The sequence below is a fragment of the Homarus americanus genome, unplaced genomic scaffold, assembly GCF_018991925.1.
Source record: "Homarus americanus isolate GMGI-L3 unplaced genomic scaffold, GMGI_Hamer_2.0 scaffold51476, whole genome shotgun sequence".
Lineage (NCBI taxonomy): Eukaryota > Metazoa > Arthropoda > Malacostraca > Decapoda > Nephropidae > Homarus > Homarus americanus.
In genome coordinates, this window is record NW_024736148.1 from 1,191,115 (window position 1) to 1,210,267 (window position 19,153).

Sequence of the window (19,153 nt, forward strand, 5' to 3'; positions counted from 1 at the left end):
GCTTCATCCTGCACTAACACTGGACAATGAGCTCTGAGGCGGTGGGCGGTCGGTCGAGTCTGTTAGCAAGCACTGGGGATGTACAGAGCCACAGACTAACCGGCTAGTAAGTTTTTAAAGCGGTGATACGATATTTAAATAATATTATGAGTAGAATTTCAAGTCAGCAAATAATTATCTTAGTTATGTTGTTTAAAAAAAATAAATTAAATAGATGCCAAACTTCCTTAATTCGTTATTTTTCATACTTATTTAGTGTCTACGTGTGTGTTTTTACTTATTAATCTTATTTAAAATAACGATGGACGACAAAATTTTTGGAATATGAGGAAATATATGAATGTTCAGTTTTAGACAGTGAGTGGTGGCTGGTGGTGGTGTTGGCTGGAGGCGGCGGCGTTGGTCCCTGCTCGCTCCCCTGCACATTAATGTCGTTTCTTTATGAAAGTGGAAAGTGACCTATGAGTGTTAGGGGCATCTGTTTACAGATATGAGCGACCCCGTGGAGAAAATGTTGAACCAAGCAGCTCTAGAAGCATTATACTCAGCTACTTACGTTGATAATTTTCTCGGTAAGTGCCAGGAAAGTTATGAAATACAAGAGGTAACATTATGTGTCAAGCCAGAGGTTCACCTAAAACAAAACAATGTTGTATATTGTTTTCCTTTTTATAGCAAATTGTAAACAGTTATGTAGATTATGGTCAGTGCAGCCAGCAGTAGCTGGTCTAGTGTGCCTAAACGTAAAGGGAATGAGATAAGGTGAAAACTTGTTGTGAGTGTCAGGTGCCAGCCCCAGCAGGTAATAATAATAATAATTAATAATTTATATTAACTCAATTTGACCAAGGACAGCTGACAAAGCCATGAAATAATTATTTTCGGTAGAGTCCGAATGCCAGCAGCATGGAGTGGTCTTAGGGCCAGGCTGTCACCCATCCACGTACCGCCGTGCTTAACTCCGCTGATTGGGCAAGAAGCGGTGTTTCCATTGTGGTACTACAGCTTACCACTGTCCTGTACATGTGTTGTTCACACACTATATTACTGGTGATTTAATAACTTGGATCTTTACTTCTGTGTGATTTAAAAAATGTTGAATGGTTTGTTCCTGGTAAAGGTTCACTGATGGTGTGTTCTTCACTACTGAGTGTCCATTATTTAGAGAACCAACAGTTACTGGCTGCTTCTTAAGTGAATTAATGTCATGCCAAATAAAATCATCTGGCAACAACCAGAATAAAATTATAAAGTGCAACAATTGGTGGAGAAGGGTTTATGGGCGTAAAATATTGACCACCGTTGTTGACGTTCAGCAGGCACTGCTACTGGTACTTTATATCATAAAGAAATAAACTACAGGTAGCTATTCCCCTATTTGGTTTACAAGTGACTTTCAAATGCACCAATAACTTAATTTTACCCCACATTGATTTGGATTCTCTGCAGTAAACAAACATATTGGTAAAAAAAAATGGAGCTAAACTGACCTTATATTGATATTTGTAAAATGCACATGGAAAATAATGAAGTAAAACAAGGATCTCATCATTAAGAACATGTTTAGGTGTCTTAATATGGTTTGTGTTATTAGTGGTGCATATTTATTTTTAGACACCGTGGAGAATCTACCGGATGAAGTTCAGAGAGAGATATCCAGCATGAGGGAACTGGACGTACGTTATCAAGGTAAAGTATACAAAATAATATATTCATCCTAATATGGTTAGGTTAGTAATCAGATTATGTAACATATCTGATTTTAATTATTAATTAAAGTTTGTATGCTTGATATTTGAATACTGTACATAATTTAAAAAGTTCCTGGAGATAAATTTAAAGTCAAAGGAGTTTGTGTGACTTAAATGCCTGTTGTAAAGCTTGAGGTGATAAATTATTAGAAAAGTGTGGTCCAGTCAAAATAGATTTGTATGAACTAAACATAATGTGAGAAGAGGATCAAGTGAAAGATAGGAGAGGAAGGAAGGAATACTAAAATAGGTTCCTAATTAAATTAATGAGAAGATCAGGGGTTCAGTTTCAGCTTGTCCCATTTTTTCTCTTCTCTGGATTTGACTTGGAGCAGAGAATGGGAGAGAAGGTCTTGTGCCCTTGTCTTTTATTTTTATTATTTATAAGTCTGGGTCTTTCAGGGACTCTTTTTTTCATACTTTGAACTACTTCAGAAATAGTGTAGTTATAGCTGCTTTAATGGTCAGAGTTTGATCACAGGGAACACCGACAACTGACAGCAGAGGTAAATATCAAGCCACATAAGCTAATGGGTTGTAGGACTAGAGAGTTCAAGACTTGGAATCTCTACTTTCTTTTGTTAAGACTTGTTCATCGTGGTTGTACTATACTCACCAGATATGAGACCTTTAGGACAGTTTGCCCCTGCATGAAGTTCTAGATGGCAGCTTCAGTGAGTCCATCCTTCAAAGAGGCTGTGGTTAGCTGCTCCTTTAATTGATAACTACAGTACTGTATGGTATTTGGTTGACACCCCAGGACTGCATAACATTTAATAAGTAATTTTGTAACTGTTGGAATGGACCAACTCATCGTTCCTCTTTCCCATGCTGAGGTGAGTTGACCCTAAAGTTGTGATTCTTGTGATGTTAAACCTTGGCCAGTGTTGAAAATAAGGGTGGATCAGATTGTATATGTTTAAAGGTTGGCAATAAACTCTTAACCCTACTCACATTTTAGGATATGTTAATGCGAAGGACCTTTCTTTGGGAACTTGGTATCAAAACAAAGGATAATCTAGTCTCTATATTTTTAGATCTCATCCACTTAAGTCATGGACCCTGGGGGTTCAACTCCCAACACTTGATGGCTCTAGTGAGTTGTTTGATCAAAGCTGGTTATAAAATATGGCATCAGGAACAAGTGATCATATAGGTGGAGAACTGTGGCACAGTTATTTTCAGGGAGATTAAGGATATAATGGGAAAAGTGGACTTAAAGAGTTAAAGTTATGTAGTTCTTAGTTGCATATTTATGTAGTACAGGTGGTTCAAGAAATGAAAGTGGAGTACTGTACAGTATTGTAGTTGCACTGCACTATTTTATGTTGCCAGAGGTAAACACCTCCCTGGTAGATAGGTTTGCTACATGATTTTTATAACACTGCTTTTCACTTGCAGCCCTCCTACAAGACATGGAAGGCCTTCGTGGACAGCTCGAGGGAGAACTGGACTCTATATCACTTAAACGTATAATGGTTCAGATTCAGGATAAACTTATTTCAACACAGGAAATTGGAGATGACAAACTACAAATTGTACAGCACATTCTTGACATCATTGAAAACAGGCAGAGGCAACTTGAATTAGATTGCAAAAACTTAGGTAAGAAAGGACAAATTATGTTCCATTTTAAATTTGTACTGTAATATAGCCAGTACAGTGCAACATTTATTAACATTACTCTTGACCATGATAAAGGAGGTTTTTCTCTCATATGTGTGTTTTCTGTATTATAATTGTCTATGACAGAATATTCATATATTATACTGTATACTAAATCACTTAGAATTTATGCATTTTATTCAGTCAGATCATAACAATAACACTTAAATATTTGGTGAATGGTCATATACCGAGGCTTAGTTAATTAATACACATATATTCTTCCTGATTAATAAAATATATCTATCAATAAATGTTTCAAATGATTTTATCAGTAGCTATTATGTTGGGTCATGCTAATCTTCCTCCAAATTGTGGGATACAGTACTGTACTATATACTAAAAATGGTATGCACTGTATACATAAAATTTAGGATATGATAACTGCCTTAGGTTAATAGACTGGATGTTTTTTTTATAAATTTGTCTGTAGACTTTGGACAAGAACCAGAAAAGCCTGAAACTTCAAAAGAAGTTCAGCCAGAGAGAGCCAGCAAGAGGGCACGCCGCACGAGGAATGATCATGCTACGAATCATAATGAAAACTCCAATGATGCTCCTATAACACCCCATGTTGAGAAGGCGGCAACAAATAAGGTAAAGCTTCAAAATTTTGCATGTCGATACATAACTAATGTGGGCAAGATTATGCACAAAGATATGTATACGTACATACACTCAAGTACTGTATGTGCACTTGCATCGACAATCATAAGCTTAAATATTAGTGGTCAAGTTATTAATCTGGTAATCAAGTAAAAGGATAGCTTTGGTTTTAACCCTCTTTTTTGTCAAATTTTCTTGATAGCCCCCACCCAATTTACATAAATTCAAAACAAATTATCATTGACATCATAATGTTCACCATATTGTTCATAGATAATGATGCACCCTAATGACCATTTTAAGAAAAAAATCCCTCCTTATTCAAGCATTTCCCCCTTACTGCATCACCATCAAGAATGTCTCCTGACACTAGGAGGACTAACTCTATGAACACTGGCTCAGTGAATGTTGCTTTATATATAATAAAATACAGTATAATAAATTGTTGAGTTATTCCAGGCATTTTACACATAATTTTTATTAACTTCCACCAGGGTTCTACTCAAAAAAAGACTACGAAAAAGAAGAAACGGAAGGCAAGAGTCGAGAGAGAACGAGAAGATTCTCCAACTGAAATTCCCATTGACCCAGATGAGCCGACTTATTGTCTTTGTGAACAGGTAAATTTTGCAAATCTCTTATTAAAAGTTTTATATTTAACACATTATTTTATTTCCTTCAGTAATAAAAACATGTTCCTCCACTTGATTTGGTTACTTCTATTTATGCTATATGTTGTATTGTATTACAGTATTTGAACCTCTTAGTCTAATTGTATTGTGTACTACTGTATTAGTTTTTCTTATCAGACTTGTAAGGTACAGTATTAGGTTGTAAGTTATATAGGAGAGTCACTTACTAAGTTCAGTAGTTTCATTATACACAATTCAATATATAACAGGATAATTCGATTCTAGTATTGTCAAATCAGAACTCGTTAAGTGATTTCATGTTTTGGGAAGAAAATATTGAATAACAGTAGTCGGAAAATCTTAAAATAACCTACGCAACTTTCAATATTATTATTTATTATGGGAGATGCATTCCTGTGAAGAAAATAAAATATTCCACTCACTTTGTATACTTTTCAGTTCTTTTAGGGTTAAAAGTGAAAAAAATAGGAAAAATTCACAGGTGTACACAAAACAAGATTAAAAATGAGTGGAGAGTAGAGTGGGGGCTTTAATAGAACCATACTGTATTAAAATATTAGTTCCAGCTATGGTTTGGCACAGCTGAAAGCTTCACTTTTGAACTATTGTAGAAGTGATGACTTCATGAGTAGTAGTAATCGTGTAAATGTTAATCAACCCTATTGAAGTATTGGTACTAATTGCAGTGGGTGTTGGATTAGGAGCATTTAGGAGTATAGATACATTAGTCCTCATTTATTGAAAAGGTTCAGCTCCTGAAAACCCTTGCGATGTTTGTAATTGCAATCAGCAAAACTTAGCTTCCTCAAAGAAAAAAGGTTTGAAGGGGGAGAGGCATTCCAGGCATGGAATTTTGGTCGATTCTCGGGTTGAGTTTTTGTACAGAAACACTTTGAATAAATATTATAAAATATGAAACAAATATTTACGAAATACAATGTAAATAAATAAAAAATCATGAAATTCCTGCACATACTGTTCAAATATGTATGAAATACAATCTGACAGCTGTTCGTCACCTGACCACTACCCAGTCCCCACAACAGCTGGCTGCCACCACTATCTACACCCAACTTTACCACTCTTATGACATTAAAATGATAAGCATATAATAAATGTGAGAATGCATAAAAAATTATAGAAGTTTGATAATGTTTCATGATGGGTTATGTGATTTTTTGAGAGGCATTTAAGTGTTCTCCTTCTAATGACTATGTCAATTAATATATATCTGTGTATCTTGAAGGTGCTCTTGCACTGTGACAGTTTTGTTCACAAAAAATAAATTACAGTAAACTGAAAATTGTGTATGCAAACTTTAAAGAAACAAGGACTCCCTTGGTGTGGTTGATGACAAGCTGCTGAAAAACAAACTAACAGAAGAGCCAAGGGGTGGATAAATAATAAGGGTTTGGGTGAGTATTCAGGAATAAATCAAGCATATATATTTTAAATCAAGATGGTTAAGGGTGTGGGTGGGTTGCATCCTGACTGAGGTAGAATTTAGGATCTTGAAATCCAAGATCATCACTGTAACCATATTGTCATTGCATAAAAATCTTATTTTTGGTTCTTTCTGTTTCAGGTTTCATATGGAGAAATGATTGGCTGTGATAATGATTTGTGTCCAATTGAATGGTTCCATTTCTCATGTGTGGGACTGACCAACAAGCCAAAGGGAAAATGGTTCTGCCCAAAGTGTAGGGGGGATAAGCCCACTGTAATGAAGCCTCGAGCTCAGTTCTTAAAGGAGCTAGAGAAGTACAATAAAGAGAAAGAGGAAAAGTCCTAAGTCACTGGCATATGATAAAATGTGTGGTTGTTTATGACTCTGTACATAAGAATGATTTTAGAAAGATTTTATGTATATTTCAGAAAGTGATATATAGTCTCATAATATGGTGGCATCTCTATGCCTATTACACATTCACAGTGGTTCTATCTCATGTTCAGCTGTATCTTATTTCATATAGAAGAAAAACACTTCCCTCCATCTTTGTGATTGATGGATTATTTTAGTCGTTTAGGCCAATGGTAGCTCAGATACGGTACCATATAAGATGTGTCACTGCTTTAAGTATCTTTTCCCACTTCGTGTAGGTTTGATAATTTACTACAGTACAGTATGTAGTTCTCATGACTTTCCCAGTTACAGTCTGATCTCATCTTCTTATATATAATTTAAACTAATACAGTACAGGTATACCAATGTTCTAACTCCTTGTATAATTTATGGTATACTTAAATTCTTAAATCTCAGATTTTGATAATGTAACATTTTCTAATTTATCTTAAGGTAATGGTTTTAACTTTATCTCTGAATGTTTCCATCTACCATAGACATTTACTGCAAATATGAATTTTCACTGTCTAATGGTTACCAGTAAAACATGTTTTGTTGATGTATTTTTCACAAAAATTTTTCTGTAAATTGGTATTGTTGTTATATGCACTTACTGTTGTTATAAGGATTGATAAGAAATTTTATGCACATGAACTTCATATTGGAAATTGAGCTTATTGAAGGTAATTGCCGAGTGATAAGTAAGCAAAGGTATTGGATAATAGTGTTAGTATCTTTAGGAGTATATGTAGTGTTGTACCTGATGTCTACAAAATGTTTCACTAAAACAGACCACACATTGGTGTTGTTCCTGTGTAATCTTTGGTAAATCATGATGAAAATAGTCATTTTTTTAAAAAATATTAAATATATCTTTGTATATGTCTTAATTAGTCAGTGTTTGGTTAATGCTGTAACCTTTATATTAATCAATTACTGGCAAAGGTACATTAGATAACTGGTTTTGTTTACTGTAGAATAATAAGTTGCAATAGTCTCCCCTGCAAGCAAGTACAGGCATTGCACCCGAAAGTAATACTATAATCAGTTCGTTATTCTTCTTTTTGCCTAAATATCTTTAGTAAATATATTTTTAGCTGATCTTCTCTATTGATCAATGTTTCTTACTGCGTGTGCCGGGAGTGGGTTGGGTCGTTCATACCTTTTCTGCAATGACAGCAGGGACTGGTCTTACGAACGCCCTTTCCTCCCAGCCATATACATTGACCTCAATTAAGGGAAGTTAGATGCAAATTCACCACATTGAGACATGGGGTTTAAGTATAGTAAATGCCAAAAGGAGGCAGCATTTGTTAGTGTGGGTGGTATTCCATAATCAAAATAGCAACAATGCTCTACTCCAATTTTTTTTTTACTTCATTTGAATACCTTGGTTATATGCAATGATTGTATTCCCCCAAAAGGGTTTGCATAAGCTGAAATCACATAAAACAAACTACTATTTAAATGAAGAAAATAAGGATATGTTCCACAACCTATACTGTACTGTCCCAAACCCATTTATACTAGTAGAGACTGGAGTACTGTACTTCCCCAACAAATGAACACATACTTCCCACTATTGTCCTCTCCTGCATGTTTGTATTAAATAAAATACTTATACTGTACAGAATCATATAAATAATAATTTTTATGAAAACAAACTCAGCAGATATTTAAATATAATCTATACTCTTGGTAACCCAAGTGTTTGGTTCGTCTTAAACAAGTAGCACACGGCTGTACCTGAGCTTCTGTATGGTACACACTTAATGTTCTCTCCATCATCATCATCATCATCATCATCATCTTTCATTGGCACATTTTATTTAAAAATTGTAACATTTTATAAATTACTATTTTCAATAAAAAACCATCAGATAATGTTTTAAGATATTTAAATATTAATCTATGGAATATTTTGCCTGGTTGTTGCTCCACAGGGTGGCGGGTTTGGACCCATATAAGATTTGGTGCACACTTCATTCAAAATGTCAACCACATAACAATTTTCTCGAGCTCACATTTGCAGGATTGCCCTGATGGGCAAATTAATGTCACAAATAATTATCCACATACTGTATTGGCAGATATGCATTTGACAAAGAACAGTTGTACTGTATTAACAGGATGGAAGTGGAGTAGAACACGATTTCATATGCTCAGTTATGAAAACAAAACCAAATTTTTCTTGCATATGAAGAATTTCTGGTAGAAGTAGGGTCCTTGCTTAAGACCTCACTGTACAGTACAACCCTCTATCATTATACTGTATTGAGAAGATAAAATTTTTTTAATCTTACATAAAGTGTTAAATGCCATAATTAAGGAGTGCAAGGAAGGTAATTTTTTACCACATAGTATTTTGTATGTACAGTCCACTCCACTTATAAGCCACACCAACATGGAATATAAACTGTTTATAAACTTTGTTTCTAAAACCTATCCATACCAACAGGTTTGGGGATACGCGTTAATTTTGCACCTTGGCTGACCGCCGATTAATTGCCTGATTTGTGTGTTTCAGGAAATGGGGGAGGGATGGACCCAGCGAAGTAGCCGGTTAAGAATTTTAAGGCTGTCAATTTGTGTGACTTGCAAATGGCTTGGACTGTACAGTATAGTACCTTCAAACTTCACCTAACCAACCTAATTGGCTGCACTACATTGTTAAATACCAATACTGTCTGTATACCATCCTAACACAGTTGCTAAAATGCAACAAAACCTGGAAACCTCATCTAACCTTAACAGTTTTTGCCCACTTTAAGTTGAAAACACAACTTCTCATTCAGTCAGTGATATAAAGCAATCTTGCACCTAGTTAGTACTTAGTTGGCAGCTGCTGGAAAGCCCCCATGGATAATGGCTGTAAAATGTTGAAGAAGAAAAGGTTAACTTCAGTGCATAGTTTTGGGTATGGTAGAAAACAATTCTGCCAAGATCCATCATTGCATATTTCAGAGGCCAAAACCTAGTCCTTTTGTGTCCACATCTATTCTTGTTCTTAAGGCTTTCAGGGGGGGGGGAGGGTGATGTAATGATTCTTGAACTGAATGGTTTAATGAGTACAGTATTACTCAGATGAAGTTTCAGATGAATTCAATACATCACAGTAAAGAGAACCTTGAAGGAGTATGGCCTTCACCCCTTGGTTTGATAGATGATTTTTGAGTCATTCATATTCAACGAGATTTAGAAAGTTTTAACTCTCAAACTGACAAAGAAATTCTTCCACCAAAAAGCCCTTCATTTCCATGTGATAGGAGAACTGAAGATCTTTATAAAACTGTCTGGAGTATATAAGGGAATGGTGTGCTGGAAAACTCAAAATAGTTTGTATTTTCAGTAGTAGACTGGAAATAGAGACAGAATTACTGTATGTAGGTATACCTACTAGGAAAGTTTTTGTTTTTAGTACGAGGAATTCACCCTCGTCCTCTTTGCCAGACCCGCTTCAAGCAGGTAGTGCGAGAGGATTGTAAGCTGTATTATTTAAATTAGGAAGGTTAGGTGTTGGGACGTTGTTCTTTCCCCACATAGAGTATTCGAATTAGCCTTGAAATAGCACAGGGTGATGGATCAGTTGTAACTGCAGTGCTTTGGTAGGTTTTGTATAGTAAATTAAGGGTGTAGACAGTGAGGTCCGATCTTGTCCTAGAGTTTTGTTCGGTGGAATAACGTAACAGGAAAGAAAAGGGCTGCCGTTCAACACCTCCACATTAACCTGAATAAGTATTTTGTTTATCTTTTCTTTCTCTGACTTGGAGGGGAACATCTATAGAAGTGTATTTTGTTCTGTATCTTCAGTACAACACATCTTTGGTTGTTGTGTGTGGAAAGTTTCAGGACATTTTATATGGAATATAATTTATCCATTCCATCACTGATGCACAATGCTGGAACATTAACAGTGTTTATGGATTCATAGGATTATAATTAGGCCAATCATTTCATATCCTGTAGTATTCCATTTCTTCTTTACTGAATTGGGCTGTTTTGCACAGTGATATCTCCGTTAGGCTGAACAATTGGTGCAGAGCACTTCCGGGAATGAGATTTCTGGGTAACGATACGACTCTCAAAGCCGGAAAAAATCCCTCATCCCCAGAATATTCTGGGTAATGGAAAAATGTTCTTGGAAGTTCCATAAATTGCACATGACATCATCTATTGAACCTGGAAAAATATCCCCCATCACTGGAATTTTCTGGGTACCGGTAGTACCGGAAAAATTGTCTTGGAAATTACGGAAAATGCTCCCGATTTTGATCTCTCAAAACCGAAAAAAAAGCTCCCCCCCCCTTCCCTGGAATTTTCCAGAAAATCCTTCTCAAAGCCTCAATTTTCCGGAAAATTCTGGCTTTGGTAACGATTTTCCGAGAATATTTCAATTCCGGCTATCGGAGAGTTCCGGTTAAGCGGGATTCTGGCTAATGGAGATATTACTGTACTGGTTTATGGGATCCAGGATAACACCAGAGTTGCTTGGTAAGAGAGAGTAAGTATTTGGTTCAGTACCCATCTCCTGTGTTAAGTAGTTTGAGTAGTTCTCGCATGGTATATTGTCTGCCTAGTCTTGTGTACCACTTATTCCTGCTTTGGAACTGGCTCTTATAACAAGTGCCTATTGGCAGAGGGCATAAGCCAATTATTAAGGATTGACCCTGGATTGTTTAATTTTTTTACTGGAGCTCATAATTAAGTGCCTGGGTGGATGGAGATGGAGTATTAGTCCGGGAATCTTGGTGGATGCAAGATGACTGGAAAGGTGTATTAGCTGGGAGGTCATGTGTTCTAATTAGGCTTGCTTCTAGAAGGCAACCTTTGCACCTAATCTCCCTCACTTAAGATCAATGTATGTGATGGGTGATCAGCCCCCAGTTGTCAAGGTAGTTAAAGCAGGCACAGTAACAAAACCTGCTGGGCTACAGGTTGTATACAAAAATTAAACTTCAGCATTTATTCCAGTCATCTAAATTTTCACATATTCATGGGGAGTGTCATTAAGCATTAAATGTCATACGTATATACTGTATAGAAATTTTTTGTATTAAGTAGATATATTCTAATGTTATTTTAGATTTCAGTTGTACAGTAATTATGTACTATAAATGGTTATGAGCTGTTACAGGCTTTTTCCACTAATAAATTTCGTTAATGTATGCAGATATGAAAGTGTGAGTAAAGCATTGGCCTTCAGGTGGAGTGTATGTTAAAGTTTCAGATAGTATTATATATATACTGTAGTACAGTATAACATTGGTGAGATATTATTATAGATTATTAAAGTAATTCTATCTTTAACACAGTTCCTTATATTTTTATATACCCTGTACTGAAATACTGTACCATTGAAACGGAGTTCTGTTGGTAATAATGTACACTTAACCTGTAAAACATCCCAAATGGCCACGCTGGCCTTATGTGATTTTGTGATCTGATGTGTACAGAGAAGTCTCACTGTAATTTCAAGGCCTCAGATTAAGCTAAACCTTCTCACCTTGGGGTTATCACCCTATATGAATTGTGGGAATGGTTTCAGGAAATTTTCATATTAAAATCCTCAGCGAGTTTATCGTAAATTTTTAACAAGTTGTATTACTTTTTAAGGATAATTGTAGTACAAGAAAGTGCTTAGCCCGTCATTACATACTTCAAGTATTATCCGTAAATTTCACTTTATCTAATATACTATAGGAATAGCTGTCTGTCTGTGTGTGTGTCTGTTCTGGGCAGCCGAAACGGCACAATCGTTTTTCATCAAACTTGGTGGAAAAATCGCAAAAAATTCGTAGAGTGGAACAAACCTGGTCCCATGTCGATGGTTTCTTTAGAAAGGCATTAATTAACCATTTTATTTACGATGGAAAACGATGCAAGTCTACGGACTTGGCGCACCCTCGTACGCTGTCAGTCGGACGGCGGGTGCGCGCTAGCCAAGCACGAGCGTTCAAACTTTCACCGGGCACAAAGGGCCCACGTTCACTTGTTATTTTCTATAGTACAGACATAGTGTTAGTTGTTATTGTGCTTTTTTTTCTCAGCTGAGAAAAGATGTCCCACCCCCTCAAGAGTTACAGCCGATTGGCTGTTGCAAATCTGTTTGATTTTGTCCTTAAGTAATGATCTATTTCTAAATGAGTTTATTCATAATCGTTGGGACGACCGTTTCTGACGAGAAAGATAGTTAGCGAAATTATATAAAGATACATATATTCATTATTTGAAACAGGAGCACATAGGAAGTTTATCAGAAATATTGTACATGAATTAACTATTAAACTCTAGTAACAAATTCATGCTTTCGGAGGATGCATTTAATATATACTTATTTTTACCTACAATGAGGCATATTAAGACAAATTGTGTATCAGTAAAACTACATTATGCAAAAACTAACGTTTTAAAAGTTCAGAATCACACTGAAGTATTACACAGCCCCTGAAAAGTGGTGGAGTGCGACAGACTTGGCCGCTCGAGTGAACAGCCATCAGCAGAGGTGGGAAATATAACTGAACAATTTCATATTTCAGTGATTCTGAACTTTTAAAATGTTAGTTTTTGCATAATTTAGTTTTACTGATACACAATTTGTCGTAATATGCCTCATTGTAGGTAAAAATAAGTATATATTAAATGCATCCTCCGAAAGCATGAATTTGTTACCAGAGTTTAACAGTTAATTCATGCGTGAAACAGACAAATGTTTAACCCGGACTGAGGCGGAGTGAGCGCACATGGCCCAGCCGCCTGGGACAAGAGAGACACCTTGCAGGACGCCATAAAACCCGCAGGCTCCCCGTCCCAGCTGCGAAAATGCCGCCAACTTTAAAACTACCCGCAGATATTCTTGGGTACATCCAGGGTGTCATACGCAAATAATTGAAGGCTGTGAATTGTAAGGGCACGCTGTATTTCACTTAATATGTTTATTATTGGCTGATAATCATTGTGTACATAAAAATTTAATTGAAACATGTTTTGTAATATCTTAAGATGTTTTGGGAAAGTTTTTCAAGAACAGAACCCTTGTGCATATGAGGCCGGAAAAGGGAAGCATTTGCCGCCAGTTAAGGGTAATAACTGTGTGTGCGTGTGATTGGAGATACTTATATAAACGGAAAAATATGAAGGGAGAGAGAGAATAAATGGAAAAATATTTACCTTTTTAGCTTTTCTTCTCACAATGGTAGCTAACTGTCTTTTGTCAAATAACATAATCCCCTTTGGTAGCTTGTCACTTTTCCGATATGGATCTTGTACAGAGTGATATACAGTACTGTACTGACTTCAATAATCAATCCACCTTTACTGCAAACTGACACAATGATACGTGTAGCCTACACCTACAGTATCTTAATACTATGGTTTTGGTTTGTAGTAAACAAAAGGTTACACGAGGCTGGCAAAATCTTTTTGTAAATGTTCTAACAATGTACGATATTAGGTTGTTCCCTTTAAGAATTGTGCACATTGTGTAGTACAGTACAGTACAGGTACTCTTAAACAATGAGTAATTCAAAATATCTGAACACACCCCTATTTTAACACTACTGTACAGTATAACGCTACAAATATGCACAAATTATATTTTAAGGCATATAAGCCCGAAGGTATTGTGACCAATTTTCAGCACATAAGTATGGTATGCATCTAACAATGCAAATTCAGTAATTAATTTAGAATATATGTAACAGTTTACTGATATAAGACTGCTCAAGAATAATTTCTTTATTAAACTGTACAATAACAACAGTAAATATACATCATCACCGAGTAATATAGGTACCCTAGTTTGAAATCTGGTAATCATTAATTAAATTCCTGTACGACTAAATCTAATCTTACCAGCTACAGTAGTCACAAAATGGTCTTTTGCATCTAATTCACGTACAAAATGAAAAAAGGTGTACTGTATTTATTTATTTTGTTATCCCCCACAATTATGCAATTTATTACTCCTACTTTTTTATGAAAATAATATAAGTACCACCTTCAAAATGGATTTGTAGCTTCCTACTTTCACTTATTCTTATCTCCTTTATCATCTTGAGCTTCTGCTTCAAGTAGAGCAGATGTGATGCCAACCTTTTGAAGCTCCTCAATCAGTTCTCCATTCTGATGCATTTGTAATAGAATGTCACAGCCACCCATGAATTCTCCATTTACAAAAACCTGTGGTATTGTTGGCCATTCTGAGTATTCCTTGATCCCTGTAAGAAATAAGAGGACAATAAAAACAGGTATTATTTTTGGTAACAATCACCTGAATTACTTCAGCTATAGTTGTTATGGTGCAGGTAGAAGTATGTAGTAAAAGCAGTTTCTCTTTACCACCTCCAACACCCATTTTATTATTGTCATAAAACAGAGGTATTGTACAGTGTAATGTACTGTACTGTACTGTACTGTACTGTTTGGTGAAACCTTCTTGAATGAAAGGTCAAGGCAGAGGAGTAACAAATAAAGTCATGATTGTTTAGGCGATCAATATTTCACCTATCAACAAACAATAATGCAAAGTACGAAAAAAGTACAATACACTGAAACCTCGATTTAACGGACTACAGTACATGTACTGTATTTGGAAAGGATAAGTCAGTTATATCAAGGGTCCATTAGAAGTGAAACCTCCATCTAATCAACTATATAGAGATGAAAGTCTGTTAGATAGGGGTTTTCACTTCTATTAGACCCTCAATATAACGGATTATATGAAGAGAAGTCCGTCATATGAAGGTTTCACAGTACAGTACATTAAAAAAAAATAAGGTTTGCAGGGGTAAAAAAAAAAAAAAAAAAAGCACTGCAATACATTTAATTTTTATACATATACACGTGAAACAAAATTTTATCTAACCTACCTTGTCGGACATTTTCATCTTCCAAAACATTATGGGCATCATATTCAACACCATGCATGCGTAAAATCTGAACTACAGCATTGCTGAAGCCGCATCTTGGCATGTGTGGAGTTCCCTGTAAAGAAGTGTGTTGCAATATTAAGCTTTACAACATAAGAGAAAATTAATGTGATATACTGATACAGTAATGTAAATACAATCCCTCCCTTGTTACCTACCAGTACTGTACTATAAAACAACTTAACCCACCTCAAAAATTTTATACCACATACAAATAAATGTATATGTAGTGCACTGTAATTTATGACTACAGTACTGTGTTACATATTCCCTGTATCTTACCATCAATTCTGAGAATTGACAAATAAAGTAAATTTCATCTGAAGGGCTATGGTTGGTTTGTATATATGTTGTCTTCACGGAGCATGTCTTCTTACTTCTTAGTCATTCTTCATTTGAATTGTGCCTCTAAATTTTCAATTAAAAAGAAGTTAATTTGAAGAGCTGAAATTATGTACTGTACCCTGTATAGGACAAAAGTGGCCATGAGATCTAACCAATAATGAAAGCAAACAAAACTACCCGTGGATATTAAAGTGAAGGTGGGCTACATTTGGTTGGTTCTTATCACCTACTTTCATAAATGGTGTGGTCCTCTTGCTTATAACATGATCATTAGCATAACACCAAAATGTTATTTATGTAACTTCACACTCCATTTTCTCGTTGTCTTTACAATATTGAGTTGTGACCAAGCACAGAACTCTATTGTACAGTAATGATTTATATATGAGATGGAAAAAAGAATATTGTACTATACAGTACTCTAAATAGGTTTTGTCAGAAATTTATATATTTTTTTAGTTTTTCTGACTTGTTTCAGGTTTGGTTCTTTAGGTTCTTTTGCTTTTCCTTTTGTCTTGTTGTGTTAAGTTAGATGTACAAACTGGGGGGGGGGGGCCAGGGATAGAAGGTTAGGTTAGGTCCTTCTGTTTTTTCTGGTTAGGTTAGGATTGAATACCAAGTACATTAAGTTAAATTCTTGATTTTTTTTTGTTTGGCAAAAATTAATTTCCTCCACCATTTTTTGGGGTGTTCTTGATAACCTGAAGAATTTTTCTTCTATTAAAAAGTTTTCTAACCTAGCTGCTTAATCCGGGCACCTTTCTTAAATACAGGTATTACACGGTTTAAAGTTTTCTGTAATAGATTTTGTTTCATCAGTTTTTCGACCCCATATTTTCCCTCTATTTCAAAGCCCTAACTACACTGTTTAATCAAAATTGCATTTTTAAGTGAAATTTAAAATAAAAATAGAATAAAAATAAAAAGTATACAAATTTCTGACAAAAGCACTATAGAATAAAGTATAGTAATTTTTGTTTTATTAATTTTTTGCTCTATCTCCCTCTATACAAATCAATACAGTATAGAGTTTAAAGTTCTGTGCTTGGTCACTACAGAATTTAGTACTCTTGGGTAAATTTTTACTTTCTGACAACACAGGAACCATGATAATAATATCTTAAACAGTAATCAATAAGGTAAAATTATAGTTTCGGTCATCCAGCAATTTTTAGGATTTTAAGTTTCGGAATGAGAAGTTTAGAACTTTAGACAATTCTAAGACACTTTTCTTCTATGACGTTTCCCTCGGAAATGACCTAACCTGGCATATATAACTCACACACAGTTCAATTCTGGTCACCGTATTACAGAATGGATATAGAATCCCTAGAAAGAATTCAGAGGAGAATGACAAGACTAATCCCAGGCATTTGGAACATTGAGTAAAGAGACAGGTTAAAGCATCTTAATCTGCACTCCCTCAAGAGACGTAGAGTAAGGGGAGATATGATAGAAATGTATAAATGGAAGTCAGGGCTAAACAAAGGGGACATTACAAAGGTACTCAAACTATCCAACCAGGAGCAAACTCCTAACAATGGTTTTAAATTAGACAAATTTAGATTTAGGCGTGAAATAGGTAAACATTGGTTTGGAAATAGAGTAGTGGAAGAGTGGAACAAGTTACCAAACATCATCATTAACTCGAATACACTGGACAGCTTCAAACATAGGTTGAATGGACATATGAGTAATAGGGGTTGGGTGTAAATGGGACTGCCCAGTATAGGTCAATAGGCCCGCTGCAGTTTCCTCCATTCTTATGTTCTTATGAAACTTCATAGAAAAAGTCTTAGAATTGTCGAAACTACCAAAGATCCCCATGTTGTCCGAAAGTAAAGTAATCCCGAATATTTACCATATTTTTATATGATTTCTACATAACATTCCTCCCAGCTTTCGAAGATCACATGATCTGTAGTGCTCCACCCAAAACATTCTGGCAACTGCACAAACAGCGCAATAAATGTAACATTTACTCTACCTTGTTTTGCAAAATCTGTCATATATCTGGTTAATATCTACTCAGCACTATGTGTTTTAGGTCTAGGGTCTGTAAGTAGTGAAAATTAAGTTACAAACCTTCATAAACACGACGACTTTATGGTCGGCGAGCAATTTGTCAAAATATTCTTTACTACCCACTTGTGTGCTACAGGATCTTAAAAATGTTGATGTGATTGGGTGGGATGCTCTCACAACACGGGCTACTAAGAACATAGTGGCGGTGATGACCAAAGACCTTCACTGAGCACAGTTCAGGACCACACCACAACACCTGATGTTACGTCGTCTGCCTACATGTGTTCCAATCTTGTATGTAATTATTAAAGCAGGTATTCTTGTATGCCTTAATATACTATTATAAATTGAATTATTCGTATTTCTAGTCGTATTTTCAGTTATTCATAAAATTCACGAATAAACAAAAGTAAGCGGTATTCATCTGTGAAAATTTTAAAATCCATTAACCCACACACTCGAACATGTGCCAGCTGATCCCAAGGAAAACAGTAGAAAAGGTAAATTATTCCCTCAAGTTTGCTGCTTACCACAACTACCAGACTTTTAATATTGTTGTCAAAATATTTTTTATTTCCACTTTTCGGAAATGTAAAGGTTTATATTGCCTTTGATGGATTGTTGTGAAGAGTTTTCATCCGGTGATCCAACTTTGGGAGCCGACTCAGCCGAGCCTCAGTGTTGAGGGTTGTCTCGGGGTGTGAGGGCGTTACAGTTTCCGTCGTCGCCACATAAGTTGGATCCATTTGAGTTAAATAATCGTGGACTAATCGATCCTCTTAAACTGTTTTATTTGGATTAACCGTAAACACGTGCGAAATGAAATAACTATTTCGTATGTCATTTACTGAAATGGCAAGCTGTCATACGTAAGATAACCTTACATTATTATATTTAATTCTTTACAGAGAAGTCGAATGGTTTCCAAGAACTAGGAAATATAGTGAGGCGAACAAAGTTTTGTGAGTGAAGAACTACAGACCTGACAATCTAGCCAAATTACTTTTTAGTGTAGCAAATGTTGGGCAGTAGCTCTGAGATGGAAGTCCTGCAGAACAGGTATATGAACTTGACTGTTTTTCACCTGGCTTTTCATTAAAAGACATCCTTGTCTATCAATACAATAATTTTATGTGCGTATTTTGTTTGTTTATATTGAATAGCTAATATAAGAAAGATTTCAGTATGAGCTTTTATTTTGATTAGACTTTCAGTGTGTAGAGCTTTCTTTCACGACCTAATTGATCTTTGATGTTGACTTATTATTTACCATGAGTCATAATGCAGTAGAGGACGGCAGGGTTGACCTGACGCAGTTTGTCAATACTTTGACGTGCA

General features: G+C 35.6%; 3 protein-coding genes across 6 annotated transcripts in view; 2 read left to right on the forward strand and 1 right to left on the reverse strand.

The window, feature by feature from the left end:
• The first annotated feature begins 11 nt into the window (after window positions 1-11).
• LOC121872020 (inhibitor of growth protein 2-like) lies at window positions 12-11,833 on the forward strand. Of its 2 annotated transcripts, none has more exons than XM_042374661.1 (6): window positions 12-106; window positions 1,615-1,689; window positions 3,153-3,356; window positions 3,850-4,013; window positions 4,517-4,642; window positions 6,261-11,833. In XM_042374661.1, the coding sequence occupies exons 2-6, from the start codon at window positions 1,662-1,664 to the stop codon at window positions 6,465-6,467; spliced, it is 729 nt and encodes a 242-aa protein (XP_042230595.1). In that variant the 5' UTR covers window positions 12-106; window positions 1,615-1,661; the 3' UTR covers window positions 6,468-11,833. The 2 variants fall into 2 exon arrangements, with proteins under 2 accessions (XP_042230595.1, XP_042230593.1); XM_042374659.1 differs by lacking the exon at window positions 12-106 and adding an exon at window positions 358-572.
• A 2,404-nt stretch (window positions 11,834-14,237) lies between these two features.
• On the reverse strand, window positions 14,238-18,118 carry LOC121872021 (glutaredoxin-related protein 5, mitochondrial-like). The gene is made up of 3 exons (XM_042374662.1): window positions 17,876-18,118; window positions 15,386-15,500; window positions 14,238-14,734 (listed from the first exon to the last, which is right to left on the reverse strand). The coding sequence occupies exons 1-3, from the start codon at window positions 18,011-18,013 to the stop codon at window positions 14,544-14,546; spliced, it is 444 nt and encodes a 147-aa protein (XP_042230596.1). The 5' UTR covers window positions 18,014-18,118; the 3' UTR covers window positions 14,238-14,543.
• Window positions 18,119-18,472: 354 nt separating this feature from the next.
• Window positions 18,473-19,153, forward strand: part of LOC121872022 (SH3 domain-containing protein C23A1.17-like) — a 30,308-nt gene continuing 29,627 nt past the window's right edge. For 2 of the 3 annotated variants that reach the window (XM_042374663.1, XM_042374665.1), the window contains exons 1-2: window positions 18,473-18,565; window positions 18,724-18,874. The gene's annotated coding sequence lies outside the window, so the exon portion shown is untranslated. The remainder of the gene's footprint in view (window positions 18,566-18,723; window positions 18,875-19,153) is intronic. The other variant, XM_042374664.1, reaches the window with a different exon arrangement.